This window comes from Panthera pardus, unplaced genomic scaffold (assembly GCF_024362965.1).
Source record: "Panthera pardus isolate Hobbes unplaced genomic scaffold, ASM2436296v1 HiC_scaffold_8, whole genome shotgun sequence".
NCBI lineage: Eukaryota > Metazoa > Chordata > Mammalia > Carnivora > Felidae > Panthera > Panthera pardus.
In genome coordinates, this window is record NW_026527013.1 from 37,215,972 (window position 1) to 37,241,451 (window position 25,480).

General features: G+C 42.8%; 1 protein-coding gene across 1 annotated transcript; it reads left to right on the top strand.

The window, feature by feature from the left end:
• Nucleotides 1-21,242: 21,242 nt before the first annotated feature.
• LOC128775451 (transport and Golgi organization protein 1 homolog) lies at nt 21,243-25,480 on the top strand. The gene is made up of 6 exons (XM_053896706.1): nt 21,243-21,954; nt 23,948-24,048; nt 24,892-24,927; nt 25,009-25,076; nt 25,205-25,298; nt 25,457-25,480. The coding sequence occupies exons 2-6, from the start codon at nt 23,968-23,970 to the stop codon at nt 25,478-25,480; spliced, it is 303 nt and encodes a 100-aa protein (XP_053752681.1). The 5' UTR covers nt 21,243-21,954; nt 23,948-23,967.

A 25,480-nucleotide genomic window follows, 5' to 3' on the forward strand; every position in this document is an offset into this window, starting at 1 on the left:
TCCCCTTTCTGCGCCACAGGAAGTGGGCTGCAAAAGCCATCCTATCCTCAAGAAGGGTATATTCTTCCAAACATCCACTTCAGATTTGTCCACAGAGGATGATGAACATGAAAGAATGTTCCAGAGGGAAAGACAAAAGCTAAAGATGACAGTAGAGGAAGCAACTCCTCCCAGACAGCAGAATCAGGACCTACTGAATGAACTGAGACCCCAAAGAGTGCCAGGACAGGGTTCTGCCATAATTCATGCCCAGGGGAGTTGGATCATTGCTAGGCACCTATGTTACCTCATTATTCACTCTTCTCTTTCCAGTATTGGCGTTTTTAGAGCAATACCTACTCCAGGGATATATATTGGTTGGTTTGGAGACTAGACATAACTCATGCTTTAGTTTATAGTTTGTCAGATAGGAACTCTATCCCTCCTGAATGGAGAGAACCAAGGAGTAACAAGAGATACTAATTTTTGACCCAGATGTAGTCATTCTATGAGACATGGAGGTTATATTTCTTGAATATGACAATGTTCTATGCGTGGGGATGATGCTCTGTGTGTATTTGCGGACAGTTGTTTAATCAAAGGGGTAGACCCTGACAGAAACTGTTAGTGGTCACTCAATAGTCATGCCCTCAGTTCTCTCATAGACATGGAATGCCCTATTTCTGGCTGAACATATAACCACTCAAAAAGAAAGACCACATTTCCCAGCCTCTCACAAAGCTATGTACAGCCAGGCGACTAAGTTCAGACCAATTAAATGTGAGCAGAAGTGATATGGAAAACTTTCTGGTTATTCTCTGAGGCTAGCGGCATGTCCTCCCCTTTCCCAAGTTCACTTCCCCTGAATGTGGACATGATGCTGAGTCGTCTCAGTTCTACCCTAGAGGTGGTGGAGCACCTTCACAGAAGGAACCTGAGTCCCTGAGAGGGTGGAGCTGCTAAGCCACCTATGGACTGCATATGCCCAGACTATTCAGGAAGGAAGGAATAAATTACTGTGTGCTTGTTGAAGCAACCGAACCTATATCTAACCAGACATTACTCTAAAGGATTTGTTCATATTGTAGACAGTAGGAAGCTAATAACAGCATTTGAACTCTCATGATTTGTTACAAGTATTTTTGTTCTAGTGTTGAGTAAATTGATGATATGCCAGTATCACCAAATAAAAATCACTAATCCTGAGTTTCTAGAACTTGAATAAATCTATCAATAACCCAAATCAGTCATTGTTTCCTCTTTTCTATGTTTGCAAACGTGGATGGGAATTGGGAAGAAGGCCAACCACCTGAAACAGATAAATTTACACATCACACAGTTAGAAAAATGAAGGTAAAATTCCAACAAAGGATACATGTTCAATATTTTGTGAAATACTGGGACTGCTTTGAAATGTATACTATCAATACCTCCTTTTAAATAACCTTCTTAGATTTTGCGAACTCGAGACTCTAAGGTCTACCTTTCCCTCTTCTGCTGAGTATCACAAGGTCTCCTCTCTCCCGATCTAAATGCTACAAACTTTGTTATGAGACAATCTTATGGGACAATATCTAGAGGAGTTTAAATGTGACAGTTTTTAAAAGAAACCCTGACATTTTTGTGGGTTCAGTGTTCAGGGCTCAGAGTACTTGTGACTGATGGGCAACCTCTTTCCTTTCATCAGTGCAAGACTTTGTGATAAAATCTTACTCGACTTCTGTGTCTGTTATCTTAAAATCTACTACACCCGGCACTATAGTCTGTGACCTATTTCTCTTGACATACTATTAAAAGTCAAGATATATTCATTGTTTCATTTTCCCTCACGGCCCCCAAGCCCCACCTTCCACAGGCAAAGGAGATGGCCTTTTAGGCCTAGGAGCCAATGAAAGTGATCCAGTACTTGGTTTGTTCCAAGTCTGGGAAAGTTCCTCCTGCCCCAGAGCTGGCATCGAAATTGCAAAAGGTAAGCAGTTCTCAGAGGCATCGAAATTGCAAAAGGTAAGCAGTTCTCAGAGGAGACAGAGACAACAGCTCCCCCATCCTCCCAATATCTCAAGTCCCTTAATAGAGTCTGTTGTTGAAGTTGGTAGATATTTGTGTTCATTTTCTTTCTCGCCAGTAGTCTGACTCTTGTTTGTATTCATGAAGAAATTGTTGACCTTATGGATTCATTCGCAGCACTATGACCTCAAAGATCTCTCTGAGACACGTACCGACACACTGCCTTTTCTCCAACTTGCCTAGGTGGTTCCCTGAGACAAATGTGGAGCTGGTTTCAAATCTTCTCTGTGACTTGGTGTGCCTGATGAGGACCAAGGAGAAAAACTGCTACTTGGACCTTCAAATTTTCTGACTCCAAGACCCGAGGCAAAACAATTCTCCACACTTTAATTTGATAAAGGATGTGCTAAACCAAAGGTCCCAACTTGAGAAGGTAAAACCAAAAAAGTTTTTCAACTTTGAAATGTTGGCAAAGACCCCCTGGTAAGGTGTCTGTTTCATAACCAAAGATCATGAGATTCAAACCCCATCCATGCCTGGCCCTAGAAAGTACAAATTCCCAGGAGAGGTGTTCTAGCAAGTGACTAAAAACACAGGCTTGGCAGCCAAACAGGTTTGTGTTTAAATCCTGGCCTTGTCACTAAAACCAAATGTCCTTGAGGAAACTGCTTAGCTAAAACCTTGGTTATTTATCAGTCAAATGGAGATGTTAATGGTACCCGTTTCTTAGTGTTGTTGCAGCGATTAAATGAGATAATCAATGACGCCAAAGGAGAAGAAGACAAATGGAGCTCTGGAAGAATGATTAATCTCTCCCAGAAAGTGGCTAGCATCCTCTCTGATACATGGGCCCTCAGCCATGGGGACCAACTGATGATATTCCTGCCCCCAGCACCAGAAACCTACTGGAACTGCCTGGCCTGGGTGTGATTGGGGAAGACATGGGAGAGGGGCCCCTGGGACAGAGGCTCCTATGGGATTCCAGTCTGAGTCATTCACAGAATGGAGAGATGGTAAAAGGATGTCCATCTGATGCCTGAATTCTTCCCATTGTGTGGGGGGTCTATAAACAGGCCTAAGGTTTCATCTCAGCTCCACGAACTGCCACTTTTGTAATATCATCCCTCTCTGAGCCTCAGTTTCCTTATTTGTGAAATGGGCACAGTAATAGAGTCAGACGTATGTGTTTTTGTGAGAATGAAACACAAATTATCCATAGAGAGTACTTAACTACCTTGTAGGCCATTTATCACCTCAAGGAAATCTTAGCCTCTGAGAGGCTCCAAAATATAAATATTTTTTGGAATTAGGAGGTTCCTAGGAAACTCAAAGGACATGTTCCCTGGAGATCTCCCATGAAGTGTTTGCCATTATAAGTTACCACAAATGGCTCAGCCTATCGCTTTTGCCTGATAATAGGCTTGTAGTTAAAAAACAAAACACCCAAAAGAGCATTCAAAGAGCAGATATCCTAGAGAATGCCAGGTGTGAGAGGCACAAAGAAGACAAGACAGGAGTGAGCCACACCATGGCTGAAAAGAAGCCCTTGAGTACTTCAGGAAGTAAGTCCTATTTTTTGAAGGCCCTACGCTTGGAGGCTCATCTTTGCCATGTAGTTCCCAAGAGTTGGGGTGCCTGAGGTAGCTCACAAACCCCTCAGTCCTCTGGGACAACTTCTGTATTACGAGATCCTCCTGACTGTGGGTCACCACACCTGGAGTGGGGTTTCTTGTGAGACTGTGTCTCTGCCTCTCCTGTTTCCATATATTTTGTCCTTTTATCCGTTATTTTACAGACACTGTTAAGCTATCTTTCAGATCCTTTTCAGAGGGAATTGTTCCATAAGCAGCTGTTGAATTCTTGTGTTCATGGGAGGAGGTGAGTTCAGGATCCTCCCATGCTGCCATCTTGACCCCAGCTCCACAGTCCATACGCTAACCCACATGTGAAATAATACATTTTTAAAACCACTCTTTGGGCAAAGAGCAATGAGACGTTTCTTCTTAACGTGTATTCTGAAATGCTATCAAAAGTCTATAGAATGAAAATCACTGAGCTAGAAGCTGGAGCTAAAGACAAATGAGACAAAGTTCTACCCTCAGAGGGCTGAAACACTCCTAGGGGAGATGAGATCGATGAAGGAGCAATTTCATGCAATCAGGAAGGTCCTAGGTAAGTTGACAAGGAGTTCAGAAGGAAAAGAAACTCCCTTCAGCTAGGAAATCAGGAAAGGATGCTGCAAGGAGGTAGCACAACATGCATATTCCCACTGCAAAGAAGCCACTCTGGGGGACTATACCTTTGTTTTCATTGTATTGCTTCTGCTTAAAAACAGTTTAGGACTATACTTTGGGAAAGGGTCACCAAGGAAAGCAGCGTCATTACTCTAAACTTTCCTTTTATATTCAAAAGTATACTTCCCAGAATGAGATTTCAATATTCCACTTTGAATCATGGATAGAACAACTACACAAAAGATCAACAAGGAAATAGGAGAGTTGAACAACACTGCAAAACAACTATGTTGATTCAAAGTGAATAAAAGTTGTTTGTTTGTTTGTTTGTTTTAATTTTAGACAGAAGGGAGAAGACTTTCATTTAAGCCCAAGTTAAGATAGCCACCCAGGATACAAAATCTTCACAAAGAAGAGACTTCTCTGAGGAAGGAACAGTCAGTGCAGGATTACATATGTTTTTTTCACACGAAGCATCATAAATCATCATGGCCAATGACATTCCAGAAAGTTATAGACTTTATCTCATGTTTTAGGATCTGCAAGACTGTATGACTTTAATCTTATGGAAACCAGGGACATGTTTTTCTTGTTCTTTATGTTTGAAATGCTCCTTCTTGGTTATTTTTATTTTTATTTTTTGAAGCTTTCAATTTTTTATTTTTTTAAAAAAATGTTAGAGAAGGAGGGAGCCAAACCGTAAGAGACTCTTAAAAACTGAGAAAAAACTGAGGGTCGATGGGGGGTGGGAGGGAGGGGAAAGAGGGTGGTGGGCATTGAGGAGGGCACCTGTTGAGATGAGCACTGGGTGTTGTAGGGAAACCAATTTGACAATAAATTTCATATTTAAAACATACTAAAAAATGAAAAAAATATTTAAAAAAGGTGAAATTGACAACACTTAAAAGCCGTCATTCTGACCATTTGAAAATGGACAATCCAGTGGCTTTTACTATAGTCCTGATGTTGCACAACTATTACCACTAAGTCTAAAATATTATTATCATTCTGAGAAGAAATCCCATATCTCAATTCCTGCCACGCCAATTCCCTGGCAACCACTAGTCTACTTATGTCTCTTGGTTCTGCCTGTTCTGGAGATTTCATATAAATGCAATTATACAAGACATGGACTTTTGCTTCTTTCACTTAGCACAATGTTCTTGAAGTTCATCTACACATGTGACAGTACTGCATGCCTTTTGATGACTAGACAATATCCCCTTGTACAGTTTTACCACCTTTGATGTATCTGGTCACCAGTTGATGAACAACTGGGTTGTTTCCACATTTCAGGAATTGTGAATAGTGCTCCTATGAACATTTATGTACAGGTTTTTGTGGGAATATATGTCTTCAATTCTCTTGGGTTTATACCTTGGAATGAAATTGCTGTGCCATATGGCAACTCCATTTTTAACTTATTACGAAATTGCCAAACTGTTTTCCAGAGTAGCTGTACCATTTCACATTTCCACAAGCAGTGTTTGAAAGTTCTGATTTCTCTACATCTTTGCCAACGTTGATTTTTTTCCTTCCAAGATTTTATTTAAAATTCGTTTAATGTTTATTTATTTTTGATACAGAGAGAGAGAGAGAGAGAGAGAGAGAGAGAGAGAGAGAGAGAGAGACAGAGCATGAGCGGGGGAGGGGCAGAGAGAGAGGGAGACACAGAATCCCAAGCAGGCTCCAGGCTCTGAGCTGTCAGCACAGAGCCTGACGCGGGGCTCGAACTCACAGACCGCGAGTTCGTGACCTGAGCCAAAGTCGGACGCTCAACCGATTGAGCCACCAGGCGCCCCTCCTTCCAAGATTTTATTTAAATCCAACTTAGTTAACATGTAGTGTACTACTGGTTGCCGGAGTAGAATTTAGTGATTCATCACTTACACATAACACCCAGCGGTCATCACAAGTGGGCTCCTTAATGCCCATCAGCCATTTAGCCCATCCCCCCAACCACTTCCCATCCACCAATACTCAGTTTGTTCTCTATAGTTAGAAGTCTCTCAGGGTTTGCCTCCCTCGCTGTTTTTATCTTAGTTTTCCTTCCCTTCCCCTACGTTCATCTGTTTCATTTTTCTTATATTCCACATGTGAGTGAAATCATATATTTGCCTTTCTCTGACTGACTTATTTTACTTATTTCACTTATGAACTAGTTCATAAACTAGGTCCATCCATGTCTGTGCAAATGGCAAGATTTCATTCTTTCTGTAGTCTGAGTAATATTCCATTATATACATATACACCGATTCTTCATTATCCATTCATTGTTCAATGGCCATTTGGGCTCCTTCCATACTTTGGCTGTTGAGGCAATGCTGCTATAAACATCGGGGTGCATGTATCCTTTTGAATTGGTATTTTTGTATTCTTTGGGTAAATACCTAGTACAGCAATTGCTGAATGGTAGGGCAGTTCTATTTTTAACTTTTTAAAAATGTTCATTTGAGAATGAGTGTGAGTATGATTGGGGGCAGGGGCAGAGAGGGGCGGGGGAGAGAGAATCCCAAGCAGGATCAATGCTGTCAGCGTGGAACCTGAGGCAGGGCTCAATCTCATGAACCATGAGATAAAGACCTTAGCTGAAATCAAGAGTTGAATGCTTAACTGAATGAGCCACCCAGGCGCTCCTATTTTAACTCTTTGAGGACCTTCCATACTGTTTTCAAGAATGGCTGCAGCAGTTTGCATTTCCACCAACAGTGCAAGAGGTTCTTCTTTTTCTACACCCTTGCCAACACTCGTTGTTTCTTGTACTCTGGCAACCATCAGTTTTGAACAGGGACTCTTTTTATTGTCTTTAAGATATTTCCATCTGAGACACAAAAGACAAAGGTGGGAGGTGTGGCCAAGGCCCACACTGGTACACCAGATGCTTTTCCAAAACCGATAGGCCTGTAATAGGGTATGTCAGCTTTAGTACAAGACAGACATTGTCATCATCAGTTGCTCCCAGAAATATTCTAATTCTCCAAGCTTGTGAAATCAAGGGAAGCCTCTGCTTGACATAACCATAGAACAGCCTGCGGCAGACAGATGTACCCTGCATGTGCCGGTCACATAATAGTCCCCAAATATGTGATAAATGGATGGAAGAAACACTATCGAACAACCAGAAGAAAAGAGGAAGGAATGTTTGTGTCCAGTGAAAATCCAGGAATCCACAGCAGTGGCTATTTTCACACAAGAGGCACCAACATAGAGGAAGTTTCCACAACCCCCTTGCATCACACAGTTTCAAAATCAGGCTGTCTTTCAAAGAGCAATTAATCTGACACCTACCCGTGTAAATTATTGACTGCTTGAGAGGAAAAGGTAATGGCAACAATGCTCAGAGGGCTCAGAGTCCATTTCCACCAAAGCTGCTATTTGGTTGCTGGCCCAACGGAGAGGTGATAGCCTAGAAGGCTAGTATTGAAAGAGATCTCATGTGCCTGCCAGGATGGTTCCGGTAATGGTATCTCCTTTAAAGATATGATTGAAGCCTTCTCGTTTGCCATTTTCAGGAATCACCTTTATGCCTGGAACCCTTCAGCTGACTGTCAAGGACATTTTCTATCAATCATACACATCTAAGTCCCAGTGCATGGTAGTCAGGGAGGCTATGGCCCCACTTGTGGACCTTGTTGTGTCCAACTATGCCCCCTTGAAGACCAATCTCTTGGTATCAGATAAGAGCTATGAGGGAAACAATCAGCGAAACTAAAAGGCAACTGACAGAATGGTAAAAGATACTTACAAAAGACATATCAGATAAAAAGGTGAGTATCCAACACTTATAAAAAACTTATAAAGGGCAACACCTAACAAACAAACAATGCAATGAAGAAATAGGCAAAAGACAGGAATAGATGCTTTTGTAAAAAAGATATCCAGATGGCTAACAGAAAGAAAAAAAGATGCTCAACATTACTCATCATCAGAGAAATACAAATCCAAACCACAAGGAGATACCACCTCACACCTGTCAGAATGGCTAAAATTAACAACTCAGGCAACACATGATGTTGGTGAGCATGCATAGAAAAGGAACCCTTTTGCATTGCTGGTGGAGATGCAAACTGGTGCACCCACTCTGGAAAACAGTATGAAGGATCCTAAAAAAATAAATAAATTAAAAACAGAACCACCCTACGACACAGCAATTGTACTCCTAGGTATTTATCCAAAGGCTACAGGACTGTGATTCGAAGGGTCACCAGCACCTCAATGTTCATAGCAGCATTACCAACAATAGGCAAAGAATGAAAAGATCCCAAATATCCACTGACTGATGAATGGATAAAGAAGATCTGAGCATTCACTGTGATTGCCAGGCCCTGGACTCAAAGATTTACATGTTTTATTATTTCATTTAATCCCCTTCAAACCTCAGATCATGTAACCATCCATCTTACGGAGCAGAAATGGAGGCTCCGAGACTCCAAGCAATTGCCTGCGGTACGGGTTAATAAAAGGATGGAGCTGGAACTCAAATTCACGTGTATCTGACAACAGACATCATGCTTCCAATGTTAGGCTGTGCTGCCTGCCTCATAGAGAGGAGAACGGAGGATGCATACCAGTTAGGATGGGCTAGATGTTATTGTGGGTAACAAATGGCCCCGAAGTCATAATGGCTTATAATAACGGAAGTCTCTTCCTTGCTCAAGCCACATGTCCACCATGGTCCTCCTGGGACCAGGATAAAAGAGCACCCACCATAGGTAACTACCAGGTGCCATAAGAGATGGACAGAGAGGTGGCCAGACACAGTTGTTCCCAACTGTTGTGTTCGAGGTGGCAGTCTTCGCTCCCGCTCACGTTTCACTGGTCAGAGCACATCACAGGGCTGCATCCAGCTTACCGGGTCACAGGACAATGTGACATTCTTTGTGGAGCCTAGTGAGGCCACCACATGCTACCAACCTGTCTGGGGGACTGGCCAGGGACAAAGGCGACGCACGGGTCACTGGTAGGAAATGACAACAGGACTCATTCAGGATGGGTTTGGTTCTTCCTCAACCAGGTGAAATTTGTCCCAGAGTTGCCCAAACACATCACTGGCAAGATTAAAGTAGTGAACTTTGGAAAAAGGAGTTTGGTCACATGTAATCAGCCAAACACCCAGAAAACACTCTGTGATCTTGACCAAATCCCTGACTGCCTCAGTTTCCCCACTATGGAGAGGATGAGGACGGAGGTTGGGCTTTGTTTTGTAAGAGCCCACTTTCAGGAGTGCCCACGGTCCAGCATTTTTGTTCTTTTAAATTAATATCAGTTATTCTCCTTCCTCAAAATCCCTGGGTGAGCGCTGTGAATGTGGCCTGCGTAAGAAAACACTGACATCGGCCTCCAAGGTGAACTCGTGTTATGCTTTTATCCTGTGAATGAACTGGCCCTAAATGCTGTCCCTCCATAATTCTCCCCAAGTCCCATCAGAGAAGATTCCAGGGCTGGGTTCTCCCTCCTGGTTCCAGGGGCCCTGGGTGACTCCTTATGCCCATTCAACAGCTAGGACACAGAGGTCATGGGAGACACTCCTGTGGCCCCAGGTACCCATCCCTGCCTGGCTTGCCCATGCCCTGCTGGAGGGTGATGCCAGGGCAAGAGACAGTGAGGTGGCTGGGGCAGGGGGTAAGGGCCGAGGGCAGCCCAGCGTGGTGATTCTCCTTGCTTGCAAAACCATGGCTCACTGCTCCATCCACCATCCCAGGAATCTGCTGCCCCTGCTGCCTCTGGATGCTGCTGCTGCTGCTTCCCGGCCCCAGCCTGTACCAGCACAGGTGAGTGAGGGATCTGCCCTTTGGGGACTCACGAGTCCTGTAGGACTCCTCCAGCTCTTTCCTGGGGTGCCCAATCCTGCATTCCTTCCATGGGGCCCAAGAGCTCTGTTTCCCCGGGCCTCCCTAGGGGCCCCCTGCTCACTCACCTCTCCCAGGGCCCAGGAAGCCCTGATCCTCACCAGGGTCTAGGAGCCCTCCCCATACTTAATAAGCCCTCCTTCCACCTGGAGCCCTCCCAGCCACTGGCCTGTGGTCCTGTGAGTTGACCTTTCACTCCATGCATCCTTGGGGAGTGAGATGGCAACACAAGGCGGGGACACTGGAGGACAGGAGAAAAATGGACAGAGGGAGCTGAGCCTGAGGTTGAGGGCAGCACAGATTGTCTCCTGCTCACCCACCCCAGGACTCATCCTTGAAGGTCTCCTCTGCAGCCGCTCATTCCTAGGGGTACACCAATACACACTCACAGAAAGAAACAGACACCATAAGCAAAGACACACAGGCATGGAATCACCCGCAGCCTCATCTGGGTACTCGGGTATGGGACTCATGGACAGGCTCACACACAGACCCACGCTGCAGACATAGTCAGTGACACCCTGAGGGGAGCACACTCACCCACACAGACACACACATGCAGGGCCATGTGTAACAGCCCCATAAAGCAAACTCTACACACGCCAAACACACACACACACAGAAAACACACACACACACAGAAAACACACACACACACGTATGATCAAGAACACCCAAAGGGGCCTCAGAATCACATGCACAACCAATACATGCACAGACATGAAACACAGATACACACAGACACTCCCACCACAGGGACCCGTGTCCCTGGAAGATAAAGATGATACAGTCACAGACACAGAGGTCTGCACAGCAGATACATACTCATTCAGAGACAGACACAGATACACATACATACAAATAAACCCAAGTGAAAAACGTGAAAACAACCAAATAACAAGAAACTCATGTCCACAGTCAATAGACACAGAAACAGAACTCACACGAACAGGTGCAGAACGTAAATTTAGACACACACACGCACACACAAGCACACTCCACATAACTCTGGCACTCCACTGGAGGCCAGCACAGGCAGACAGAATACACAGACCCTGGAATGACCTATCCCATCTAAGTTGTCATGGAAGGGGGTGTTTTCCTAGTTCCAACCTGGCGCTGGGCACCCTGCGTCAGTGGCTTATGGAAGGCTGTGTCCAGGCCTGGATTCCAGGGAGTGGCCAGGGTAGTGTGGCCATGGGGACAGGAGCACAGAGTACGGACAGGATACACTTAGTGTGGGGGTGCTACATGGGGTCAGGTCAAGTGAGGGAGACAGGTGAGCCTCCCCAGGACCCTTCCACCTGTTTCTGTACCACCTGGGGTGCGGTGGTACTCGATAGACCCCTAAAGACTCCTATACATCCTCAGTACCTCTGACGCCTTCTCCTACCCTTGCTGTCAAGGAGCAAAGAGTACCCCCTTGGACTTAACACCTCCCACTTCAGAGTTCCAGCCACAGCCCCAGGTAAAAATTGACAATGGGGAACAAAGTGATTGACACTTTAGTGGCCCCAGGTGAAATATACATGGTATTTAAACTACATTTGTTGGCTTAATGAAAATGGATGTGTCTTTGGAGTTGTCAGCATCAAATATAAAACTTTTATTCTACCAAGGTGTGCAGAAAGTCAAATAAGCTTGTGTTATTTCTGTGGCAATTTGTTAGCAAAAAGAGGACTTAAAATGATTCTGAATTTTGTCCGTCTCAAAGTTTTCTTGGATAATTGTTAAGATAGCTTTCAAAGTCTTTAACTTGAAAGTTTTGGTTAAATGATAAATAGAACTGAATCCACTGGCCATCTAGGCCTTTTCCAAATAGGACTGAGTGCTGTAGCACTGATTATGGAATGTAGATTTGTACTTTTGGCTTCTCATTACAGAGAAGCTGAGGATATTTGGGTCTGTTGCAAATATGCTTTGTGCTGTATTAAAAGACTGTACTATGGAAAAACATGTTTTTTAATTATAAAATGTAGTTTTATGAATTTTAGATCTAGAAGAATTCTGGTCTAAGAGTTCACAATTGGTTACTTCTTAGTTTTCACTGGAGACTAAGGTTTCTAAGAGTTAAAATTCTTCTGCTAAATGTAAATAAGACTGATGGAAATAAGGAAAGTAACTCTGCATGTAAAAAAATGAAGAGATGTGTAAGGAAGACGTGATGAATGGGAATACATTTTTGTTGAGGTAAAAGAAAGTAATTTTCTCCTAAAATGAGATTGGTTGTTTGGAAAGAAATGGCTTGGGACAAAATCTGAGTGTGAAAGAAAGTTGTAGAAAGTTTGTGAAGGGTAGTCTTTGGACAATAATTTTATATGTCATAAGCACAGACTAACATTGAAATGAATGGACTTTCTTTATTTCGTATTTGAGAGAGACAGTATGTGCACACATTGGGGAGGGGCAGAGAGAGAGAATCTCAAGGAGGCTCCACGCTTAGTGCATAGCCTGACTCGGGGATTGATCCCGTGACCTGAGCCAAAATCAAGAGTGGGATGCTCAAGCAACTGCACTCCGCAGGCACCCCAAAATGAACGGATTCTAGAGGTACACTGTTAGAAGATTACAATTCTGCTTTCTCTCTGCTAAAAAAAAACAACGTTTTCTTGGATTGTTAGTTTGCACTTGGTAAGAAAACATAAATCTTGTTTTCTCTTTTGTTTTGCTTGCCCAGAAAACCAAAGGTTCCCTGTTTTGCCTTTAGCAGGTCTTTGGTATGTTAAGAAAGTTAAAACTTCACAATGTTAAAGGAGCTAAGTTTTACTAACAAGGATAGTACCCTATCTATTGGCCTTTGGAATCTCTTGTCACCTTAGTTAAATAAATAAGTTTTAAGTTTTATTATGATCCATAATCCCATTTAGGCATGAACTTTAAAACTTTCCCAAGATTTAAATAGTAAATGAAGTCTTTTTTGACCAACTAGGTTGTTTATTTGGTATGTTAAGATGCTTGGAATGCACAAACAAATAATGATAAACTTAAGCTTGTATTGCTTGGATCAATGCTATAACGGTTCATATAGGGAGAAAGATAGATAGAGACAGATATAGATATGAAATCCCTGAAGTTTTAATATCCCTTGATATTCTGATTATCGAAGTGTTCTGTGTCACAGAAATAACTGAATTTTCTTGTCAGCTGTATTATGGTCTTTTGTCATTTGCAAAATGTGTTTCATCTTCAAGCAAATTCATACAAAGGACTTCTTTTTAAACAAATGCAGGTTTTTGATATCTTTAAAATCATAAAACTGGGGTACCTGAGTGACTCAGTCAGTTAAGCATCAGACTCTTGATTTTGGCTCAGGTCACCATCTCATGGTTTATGAGACTGAGCCCCTTGTCGGGCTCTACACTGACAGTGTGGAGCCTGCTTGGGAGTCTCCTTCTCCTTGTCCCTTCCCCACTCATGCTGCCTCTGTCTCTCTCAAACAAATAAATAAACCTTAAAAATTCATAAAGCTGCAATGGGTAAGCATTTCCAGAACGAAAGCTACATTCAAACTGAGCAAGAATTAGTAACATGGAAGTAAATGAACTAAAGAAAATGATTATAATTTTCGTGACTCTTGTTTGAAATGATACTTGTTCTCTGATGTTTGCTCTGCCAGATTAAGGAAACTCTCTTAACATGACTCTCTATGACTTACAGAAACATGGTAAAACATTCATTTGTGTACAAATTGATGCATCTAACTTTCCTACCTCAACCCTCTGAAATTCAAAAGTGCTTTCTTACAAGGTAATTACAGTTGTTTTCCTAAGTTCACTAAGAATCTGTTCTCCTTGTAACAGGACACTATTGAAAGTATTGGTTATTTTACCAAAGCTTTGACTGGAATGTCATATTTCAGAGGGACATACATAGACTCAGATATGACCATACAGCTTTAAGGAACTGAGGTTTCTTTTATGAAACATAAAGCCAGGGGACGCCTGGAAGGCACAGTCAGTTAAGCATCTGACTTCAGCTCAGGTCCTGACCTCATAGTTCGTGAGTTGGAGCCCCATATCAGACTCTGCACTGATAGCACAAAGCCTGCTAAGATCCTTTGTCACCCTCTCTCTGACCCTCCCCCACTCATCCCCCTCTCTCTTTCTCTCTCCAAAATAAACACACATTTAAAGAAATGAAAAGTAAGCCAGGAAAGCCCTTTGGAACAGTTGGCCTGATACCTTGCTTACAGGTTTCCCAGCAGCCTTAACCAGAGAGTCAGGAATATCACTTCCCGGAAGGTACAGGGACCTCAGGATATTTGGGGAACCTTGAGAAGAGGAATTCACCCACACCTACAGGTATTGGAGGCATGTCTGATGGCAAGTATTTGGCTTGGCTTCTGGCCTGGCTCGCACAAGTTTTCTCCCACTTGCCCGTGATTCCTCATAATTAGGATATTGTTGAAGTTAGACATCAAACAAAGAGGACTTCTTGATGGTTTGATCCCTTAGCCATATTTCCCCCAGGGGCCAGCTCTATTGATATAAAATTACAAATAGAGGCTTTAGCCAAGCATAAACTAGTCATCTTTAAACAGACCCAGCTCAGTTTAAAAAGTGGCCCTCCAAAACCGAATGGCCCTTGATATCTTAACTGCAGCCCAAGGAGGCACCTATGTTTCATTAAAGCAGAGTGCTATGTATGCACGCCAGGTTATCTGGAAATATTACTCCAGATTATGGCAGGGTTACCAACTGACATGTGTACTCAAATTAAGGCTATACAAAAATACTTCCCTCTCTTTAAAAGACTGGGTAAGCCCTGCTGCTCAGGACGACTGTGGTCAACTATAAAGGGTCTCTTTGTTGGACTTCTCATTCTTATAGCCATATTAATACTCATACGTTGCCTTTTCCAAAGTTTCTCTGCTTGGTGCCAAGACTCCATCACTATAATAACTTCAGGTTGACAAATGGTCCTTACCACCACACACATACTTCTTTGGGATCCACATTGGACTCAGCTGCCTCCACTTTTCCTAAATCCCCTATACATTCCTGACTAATCAATGTTGACCCATGACGTAGGGACATCTCTCCATCTCTATTCGGCAAGAAGAAGTTACAGAAGGTGAGGCCTTCCCCCTGCCTTCAACAACCTTAAAGATTTAAGGTTCAGAATTGTTCAGGGGGCGGCAGGGGGCGAGGTGCCTGGGTCTCTCAGTCAGTTAAGACTCTGACACTTGATCTCAGCTGAGGTCATGATCTCATGGCTTGTGAGTTCAACCCCACATCGGGCTCAGCAATATGAGAGTGGATGCTGCTTGGGATTCTCTCTCTCCCTCCCTCTCTGCCCCTCCCCTGCTCACTCTATATTTCTCTCAAAGTAAAGAAACTTAAAAAAATATTCATGGGGGAAATGAGGAGGAGCACAAAGGCAAGAGAATCATAGTCAAGATTAAATTCTCTCACAATCTGCAGCCCACTGAAAAATCCCTGAGACATGCGGAGTGAGACCCTGCTCAAGGCACTAATGGCACTAAATATTGATGATTTGCTAGAGACTGAAAGCAACCCTGTCTTCACAACAGCCAGACCTCCAGGATCCCACGAGTCTTCTTTAACATGCACAAATCCCTTTAGAGATAGGTTACCTCTAGCCTCTCCACTCCCAAACTGAAAAGTATACAGTTAATTGCTCCTCACTTTCCCAGTGCAGCTCTTCCTTCCAACCGGTCCTGTCCCCATGCTGAAATGAAAACACCTCTTCGCACCATAAAACGTAACAAGAATTCATTCTTGACCATTGGGCTTGATGATCCTGCATCCCCCGTAGTTGGTGATGTTAATGCCCACAGGTACTCAGTACATGGCTTTCTCTTGTCCTCACCACAGTTATGGACACAGGCATGTACATGGAAGGACACCATTTTACTGAAGCAAACCAGTCTAGGTCACACAGCTGGTAAGCAGCACAGCTGGATCTCAAAGTCTAGGCTCCTGGTCCTGCCCCTAGGAGCCACAAAGGGCTCCCCACATGGGAAGCTGACACTGGCTTTGGGGACACTACCTCGCCTCCATGAATCATCTCACCTTTTCAAGGCCCCCAACTCTGTTCAAGGCTGCGTCTTTCCCTGCTCTCTGCTCCACTTATAACTGGCGTGACCCTGGCCACCTGCTAGGCCCTCCCTGCCCAGAACACCTGGGGCCGTCAACCATCTGGGTGTTGTCCCAGGGCTCCCGGGAGAGAAGCTAATGAACTATTTCTCTTGAAATGCTCTCCGCCCTGTGCTGATTCATAGGGACACCTGTAGAGCAGCACTTTCAATAATAATTTCAACAAATTATGGAAAGAGCCTAAATGTCCATCAACTGATGAATAAAGAAGATGTGGTATATATATACAATGGAATACTAGTTGGCAATGACAAAGAATAAAATCCTGCCATGTGTCACAATGTGGATGGAACTGGAGTGTATTATGCCAAGTGAAATAAGTCAGTCAGAAAAAGACAGATATCAAACGTTTTCACTCATATGTGCAACTTGAGAAACTTAATGGAGGACCATGGGGGGAGGGAAGGGGAAAAAGTAGTTTCGAATAGAAGGGAAGGCAAAGTATAAGAGACTCTTGAATGCAGAGAACTGAGGGTTGATGCGGGGGTGGGGGGAAATGAGTGATGGGCATCGAGGAGGGCACTTGTTGGGATGAGCACTGGGTGTTGTATATAAACGATGAATCACGGAATCTGCCCCCAAACAAAGAGCACACTATATACACTGTATGTTCGCTAACTTGACAATAATTTCAAAAAAAAAAAAAAAGAGTCAACTATGAATATCAGCAGCCAGACAGTTGCCAGATGTTTCAAGAATACCCACGAGGGAGGATGTTTACACTCATGCCAGTATGGCTTGTCTTTTGTGTGTCCGATACCCATGATCATTGTGCTGACAGACCCTGCTCTCTTTCAGACAGTGGCCACTCAAAGACATGTACATTTCCCACCAGCATGCATTTTAGTGACCTCGCTTCTGAGAGCTGAAGAAACAAATGTTACACATTTTGGAGGCTACTCTCTAGAGAGGTTCATTTGCACAAAATTAAAGCTTCCTATGTGAATTCGTGTGAATTGCACTGTGGGTGTATTGGCTCCTACAGTGCTGGTTAGTCTAGTTTTTGTAAAATGACATGTGTTCTTTTGGGGACCATATCCAGGACTTTAGCATTCTTTTAGAAATAATTTTCATAGTTCTTATTGATTGATTTAGGTGCAATACTGTGAAATAGGAATGTGAATTCCTTTCATTGGCTACTTGGAGCTGTGTATTCAAGGAACTTAAAATCTCCTAGATGTCATCAGCATAGAGAAGATCACCTGATTAGGCAAATCTTTATTTACTTCAGAAATCTGACACTTTGAGCTGTGATTCAGAATCAAAGTAAACCTTGAAAGAAAACCCCAATGTTTTTAGAAAGTGAACTAGAAGTATATTTTGGGGGGAATAACAATCCCATGTTTATGATAGTAACTACTCCTCTCTCTAAGTCCCTATCTGTAAACATCTATCCATATAACATTATCAGTTGTATCTCTAGTACATTTTTTATTGTTACTTTCTCCCATTCTTCCATAAATTTTGGGCATATTTTTGGAGATATTCCAAAGGAGTTTCTTTAGATACTTTACGAATGTACAACAGAAGTCATTGACTTCTTATGCCTAATATTATTGATTTTTCTATTTTAACCTGGCTTATAAATTCTTAAGTTATGTTAACTACTTGAAAAATATTAGAATGTGCCTGCCTGCCTACCTTCCTACCTTCCTTCCTTCCTTCCTCCTTCCTTTTTTCTTTATTTCAGGATTTAAAAATAATCCCAGTTCTAAACTTCAATGTGGAACCTGGGTTTAAAATGAAAAAGTCAGGGAAATGACGATTTAGTGCATTTAAAAAAAATGTCTGCATTATCAATTTTCAAAATTGCATAGGTTGAATGTTCATTTAGGAATATGTAATTCGATTTGGGGGTCAAAAATAAGCTATACACATTGTGCGTTTTAACGGAAATGTTTGTGAAGTATCATGACTTAAATAGGAAATTCTAATTTTTTCCTATTTTTTAATCCTGTGAATTCCTTATGCAAAATTAAATGATTATTGTAATTTCATTGGATTATTATTTTAGTATTTAAACACTGGGTTTTTTAAACACTGGGTTTTTAAACACTGGGTTTTTTACTAACAATATGTTTTGACAGCAAACTTAATTTTGTTTCTTCCTCTCTTAGAACCTCGAGAATATCAAGGTAAGAATTTAAGCTTTAGTTTTCTTTGGAATATTTTCTCAGTACTGGTGTTTGATGTGGGTTTTTTTAATGTTTGTTTCTTTTTGAGCAAGAGAGACAAAGTGCGAGTGGGGGAGGGACAGAAAGAGGGAGACACAGACTCCGAGGTGGGCTCCAGGCTCCCAGCTGTCACCACAGAGCCCGATGTGAGGGTAGAACCCACAAAACATGGGATCATGGCCTGACCCAGAGCTGGACACTCAACCAACTGAGCCACCCAGGCACTCCTTGATGTGCATTTTAATTCAACTAGGGATACATATGGTGGTTTCTGATGTCTAATTGGCATGTTAACTCTTGAAAATCTTTCTCTTCCCTGTTTGGGCCTAAGTGACAATGTGGAGGGGAGTTGCCATCCCTTAAGATACGAGATCACGAGGAGGAACACATCACCAAAGTAGAGGGAATGAAATGAGTGTAATTTTACATAGAAATGGTTAGGAAACAAGTGATGACATGAGCCTGAGGTGTGGAGTGAGCACTTTGCCATGAGCCGGCTCTTGCTGAAATGTGAAGATAAGAAAACCCTTTCTGAGTCTATCAAGAAGCCTGAGCTTAGAGAAGAAGCCAGATGTTGCCAGGCAGGGTGTGTGTCACAAGAGAGGTTTAAACCAAGGTTTTGAGTCTGAGGTGCAGGGAGCCGTCCATGCCAGGGGAGAACGAGAAGTGAATGTGACACAAATGGGGGAAATGTACTCTGCATGGGCTCCATAGACTGTGGTGATGCTGTGGCGCTGTCTGTTGAGAGCCAGGGTGGCTGCCTGACACTTAGCGAGCCCGCAAAGGCTGGTGTTCATCCCTTTGAATGCAGTGGTGGTGGTGGGGAGAAGAGTGATCTCAGGGCATGAGAGCTCTCACAGTGGGCCGGCCAATAGAAGTTTGCACTCTGTGGTCAGATGAGAGAATTAATCCCTGTTAGAGGAGTCTGTTCTAGAGCTTACGTGTGCTATCCACCTGTAATTATTGGGTGCTTCGTGTGTGTTGAATAATATTCCTTTAAGGTTGGAGGGTAATATTCGCATGTCGGGATGAAAAAAGTTTGTCTTCTAGGAATTGCCATTAACCAGATCCTCCAGCCACTAAGTGTAAAGCTGAGATGGTACCCGTATGTTTGATTCCAAAGACCTTGTCCTCCAGGGCCCCTGGCCTAGGGTTCACGAAAGGCAATCTGTGAGCAGCAGGAAGTCATCCAAGGCCTTTGAGCAGTCAATCAGTCAGCAGCAGTTTGAGCTTTCTTTGTGTGGAATTCCAACCAGCACCTGGGGGTATGAGAGGCTCAAATCGAGACTAAATGATGTTTTTTTGTTTTTGTTTTTTCCTTTATTTACTGGGACCTATCTATGTACCTTAATAATTGGAGGAGAGAAATGTAAGTTGATAGGATTTGATTTTTCTGTTTCATCTCTGGTGGGGACTATTTAAAGGGACTGAATTTTCCAAGAAGGGTGCTTCCAGATGAGAGAGAAATTAGCAGGAGATATTTTATTGCATTTCTCCATTTCGGACAATATTTTAAATAGGAATCTCATTGAAATAGGCTTTCTTCGGTTTAAAATGCTGCTGAAACTTGATTTCTTCAGACACACGGGAAAGCTAAACTGTTAGGTACACCCACCTGTCAGATCATGTGTCTGTGCCGCTAAAACACTGGGATTATTCGATATAACTGGTTTGGTAACAACCTCAGAAATTGTTTTTATCTCCTTTTAGGTAGTTTACAGCAAACGACCACGAAGATCAATAATTTTAAGAAAGAAAACAAAGAACTTGATGAAGAAATATCCACTTGGGAACAGAAGGTAGCATTGCCCTTTCAAATATTTTGTGTGATTTCATTTTGGTTACTTCCACTCTGGGAGAGCATCCTACTGACTTATTTCATGTGTTCTATAAACAGTCCCAAATGAAGACAAGCTTCACAAGTGTAAAGAGCTACCTCTCTATTTGTGAAAGGAGTCACACATTAGAAGACAGGTTTATCTAGCATTATGCTTTTTTTTTTTTGAATTCTGATTCCTTTTTCATGTTTTATAAAACAATGAATTAAAGAAATGTCTTCAGGAAACTAAGGGAGAACGGAAGTTTCTCTCTGATGGAGCTCTTAAATGGAAGGTAAGAATCCCTTCTTTGCCTAGATTGCATTCTAAAAACACAGGTAAAATAATGAATTAGTATTACTCATTCAACATGGTTTGTTAAAGGAGAACATCAAGAAAGTTGAGCACTTTAATGAAATTTTAAAAGACATCCTTCAAAGTGCACATGCTGCCTTGCTATCTCAGAGAGAGAGAGAGGAATGTGAAGAATCAGGAAGTGCTAAGACTTGGCTGCTGAGTTTTACTGTAATTTGGCTTTGGAGAGTTTTTGTTCATTGGCATTGGGTGAGGTAAGCACAGCATATTAGCTTGCCATTTACCACAGTAGAGAGCGGGCCTCTGGGAGACCAACCTCCTGCCCAGGGACCTGGAATTTCACTATGACCACCATGATGATTTTGCCATTTCCAGGACTAGGGTTTATCTTTTATGTTCACAACTAATTATCACATCATTCAGCCCTGCCCTCCAAGATATATAGAAAATTCTCAAAGACAGTTGAGAGATAATGGGGAAAATCTAAAGTGTATAGTCCCTTCCTTTTTTAAAAAAGTTATTTTTAAATTATTCTTTATTATTATTATTATTATTATTATTATTATTATTATTATTATTTTAGTGAGAGAGGGCATGCAAGTGGGGGAGAGAGGCAGAGGGAAAGACAGAGAATCTTAAGATGGATCCACACTCAGTGTGGAGCCCAACACAGGGCTAGATCCCATGATCCTGGAATCATGACCTGCCCCGAAATCAAGAGTCTGACACTCAACTGACTGAACCACTCAGGTGCCTCATAATCTCTTCCTCTTGTAATGCTGAACATTGAATTTTCAACATGAATGGGGAAAAAGTATGTGTTTGTGTGTGTGTATGCACACACACACATATATAGATGTATATAAATATATATATATTCCAACAAGAAAACCATTTATAAGCTATCTCACATGAACTATTTCCCACCATCTTTATCTTCTCCTAGTTATATTTATGCCTCAAGGTCTTTGTTTATTGCAATGCACAATCCTGTTGTGTTAGGTGCACTCAAATTTGTGTGCGATCATTACTTATGGAAAGTGTTTTTCTCATATCTGTCTTACTTAAAAACGCAAGATGAAAATGGTGAATTCGAGCATGTAGAGTTGAGAGTCTTGAGGTCCAATAACTGTCAACTGGAAAGTATGCTGTCTGTTGGGGAGAAATCCCCGTATTGGCGACAAGGACTTTGCATTGGAAAGGGAAAGAGTGCCTTCCTGCCTTCACGGTTCTTGCCCTTTTCCTATCTCACCAAAAACAAGTCTCAGGTCATGTGCACACTTAGAAAGCAAATCCATGTTTGTACAGAAAATAAAAAGGCCCTGGAAGACAAGTGTAATGCATTGAGGTCTGTGAAAGCAACCAAAGAAGCAAAAGTCAAACAGCTGAAGGACAAAGCAGGCATCCTTGAAGAATTCTATGAAGAAAGAAAAGTGGCTATAGAAGAGTAAAATGTTCATGTGAGAACTATCACAAGTACTGTTGTATGAATGAATGTGACGGCCAGTAGAGATAATTAAAATTCTTTGCGAATTTTTTGCCAAATGCATTCAGAATTGTGCCTGTCCTTCTTACCTTGCTTTCTGTCACCCACCTTTTCCTTTCTGTCCTAAGTGCTTGTCACACATTGTGTCATGTATTTGGGGTGGAAGAGGGAAGGTATCAGCAATAATAACAGTGATGTCTGGATCTGCTTGGGATCCATTTACATTGGCGCATGGGTTTCAGTCCCATCACGTTGTCTTTTCATCCACGAATTAGGTCATTTTTGTTCAGGACCACACATGGGTCAAGAATGTGTAGGGAAAAAATCAATGATCTTGCTGCAGAAACCACAGAAATTTATTTCTGGAAAGTGGGTAGGGGCGCCAGTAGTACTGGATCCCTGCATCAGTTCTGCTAGTGAGATTGTTCACAGCAGGCCAATCCCTAAGGAAGCTGAGTTATTTCCTGTCCCCCGATTTTTTAAGTGCAACTCCTCTGAGTCTTGACCAAAGCCCGCAGCTTCACTAGGGCTCATCTTTGCTGGCCGCCTCTGAACTAAACACGTTTCCTTCTAAGTCTGTGCCCATAAAGTTGTTCAGCTATTTTGCAGTTCAGTTGTCTGTCCCCAAGTTCATTGATGAGTCCTGGGGAGATTGGTTCCCACTGCCAGGCTGGCTTTGTCCTGGGCTTCCTTCTTCTCCATCTTGGTCACATGTGTCTTCATGGGGTCATTAGAAATTCGGTGCATTCGCTCACATGTTTCCTCCTTTGTACAGTATTTGCTTTTGTTCTCACGAGGAGATCAGGGCCTTTAGAGTCCCTCATTCACATTGAAAAGGAAATACTTCCTTCTCTTCCCTGGAGACTCAGCTTCTGTTAGTCCTTCCCACACCTGGGGTGGAGCCTGCTCTGTCTCACTGGCATCTTGTTTTTATCATTTCTAAGCTCTTTTGGGGAGCACGTACAGCACCCTGGCCACCTTCCTATTTTCAATCCCTTACAACAGAACCACTACATTCCAGCCACTCCAGAAAGCATTTGTTGAAGGACTGCCTGAGATGCCGGAAGGCAATGCATGCGCCTTTCTCGGTCTAGAGGTTTTGTGTCAGTTTCTAGGAGTCTTTCAATTTTGCATGTGACTCTTGAATACACCCAGTGCCAAGTTGAAACCCTTTAAAGCAACACCATGAACAAAATAGTCTGAGGGCAACACAGCAAACCAGCCTTTCTAAGCATTTCCCTTTGCTGCCTTCACTGTCAATGAACTGAGTCTTGTTCAAGTAGATTGGCTCCATGAAGTTGATAGTTTTCCATCTGAAATCTGTTTCCTGGAGATAAACCCAGACTGTGTGACAGTTCATATCAGGTTCTACCTCAGGTGATGTTGCTGCTCTAAGATTGGCCTTTTCCTCCACCAGGATATGTGAAGGTGGACGCAGGGGTTGTACTCCTGACGCTAGCGATGTCTGGGAGTGAGCTGCAATGGTGGGGAAGCCATATCCTGGAAGGTCGTCTTTCAGGGTGATTGTCTGTGTCAGGGTACAACTTCTGGACTGAGAATCAGGGCTCCCCACGGAGGTGTGAGACTAGTGATGATCTCTTGCTTCATCCTAATGGGTATGGGTGGTCACACAAGGTTTTTGACACTGAACTGAAATGCGCCTTCACCATCTCAAACCAAAGTCCAGCTCTGGGAAGGCACAAAGTGCAATGTTATTTGATGACTTTACGATGAAGGAGAGGAAACAGGTCTGAGAGCAGAGACATGGCAGCAGACAGAGGTTGAATTTCCTTTAACTTAAATGGGGTGTTCAGTTCATTTCTCTGACTGTGTTGTCAGTCTGTGCATTTATGGGCAAGGTGGGGGAAGGGATATTTGCATCTAGGCCTTCAAGAGTGCTGGGAGGTACAAAGGCAGAATTTGTGGACCTTGGCTCCTGGACTGTGTATATGTCTTTCCCATCTTAGGAAGCTGAAAATGACACAGTATGAACTGGCGGCAAAGAAGAATCAGCTGGCAGCTGCAGGGAAAATGTGAAAATAGCTATGAAAGAAATAAACAAGTACAAGTGAGTTCAGCTACTAATTACCAGCAGCTCATGAAACCTCTCTTCATCTTTTCGTTTTTAACCTTTTTACAAGGTTAAAAGTCTATGTTTAGACTCAACATAGTAATGTAAACAAAAATTCAGAGGACATATGCATAGAGTATTAACAGATAAAAAGGTAAGATTTAGAAAGAACAAAACAATTAACTTCATCAACATTTCCAGATTTCAAGCAATGGCCAGACTGTGTGGAAACTTCATCCATGCCAACGTTCCTGGGGGGTGGTGTCAAGTCTCATAATCTGTCGGAAACAGCCTGTCTTAGAATGAATCGTACCATCAACATGATAGTGCCATTTCATGGCCCTGGTCTTTGCAACCCTAGGAAACGTGGTGAAGATCTAAGTGAAAGGAGGAAAGAGCTTTATGATGAAAGACACTTGTCACATGATGAATTAGGGCACAATTGACAGTGGGAAGGAATTATGTGAACTCTGAACCCTACGGTCACAGAATGAGTTAGGAAAGGATGGAATAATAGTTCTGATCCTATTGTACATTTACAATCATGTGGAAAGGGTTTCATGTGTAAAATTGTATTAGGGGACAGATAGGAGGATGATGACAACATGGGCAGATTATTGAAAATCATACCCAATATTGGGCCTTATCTGACAAAAGCAACTATAACTCACAGGCAACAAAATGGACAAAGACAAGAACAGCTGCAGCAGACAGAACTCACCTTCAGATACCAGGGACCCTGAGCTCTGCCTGACATATTGAACCCTTAGTACCTCATGTGGGTGAGTGTAGTGGTCCTTGGAATTCCTAAACATGGACTTTTCATTGTTGCTTTTTCAGATCGCAGTTCATGAGAATAATGCTCAGGACAACTGGGTAAGTGTTTCCTTTCTCCTCCCTTCCCTCTTTGGTGCACAGTCTGGCACGACTGAAGGTGGATGTGTTTTTCTCTCCCAGATCAAGCCTCGGATCTGGGAGAGGGAAATGGCAGAGCAGAGCCGGGAGGTCGCCCGCTTGAAACACAGGTGTGGGAGGGAACGTGACATGAGTTTTTATGGGTGTTTTGAGGGATGACAGCTGTGCTGTTTAGTGTCTAGTCAGAGGACGTGGCATTGCAACTCTTACAGAAGTCCATTCTTTTTCTGTATCCAAGACTGGATGGGATGGAAGGAAAGAGGCTGCTTGAGGGATACAGGAGGCAGGGACCAATGCCTGGAAGTCCAGAGACGCAGAACCCTGGAGGAGAGGTAAGGGGCACGTGATGATGTGCAGCAGCCTAATTTCTGCGGCAAAGCCTTTATCTGTGGGTGATCATCGTGTGTCCTGGACAGAACCACAATTACTACCTAAGGACAGCAGGTGGTCTGAAGGGGTGACAGGATGGCATTCTCCTCTGGTGCCCCAGGCAGCGGAGCACCTGTCCCTGTGA

Coding starts and splice junctions, on each gene's coding strand:
- LOC128775451 (XM_053896706.1), top strand. CDS start 23,968: ATGAACTGGCGGCAAAGAAGAATCAGCTGGCAGCTGCAGGGAAAATGT. Junction 25,077..25,204: donor GTCGCCCGCTTGAAACACAG/GTGTGGGAGGGA, acceptor TCTGTATCCAAG/ACTGGATGGGATGGAAGGAA. Junction 25,299..25,456: donor CGCAGAACCCTGGAGGAGAG/GTAAGGGGCACG, acceptor CTGGTGCCCCAG/GCAGCGGAGCACCTGTCCCT.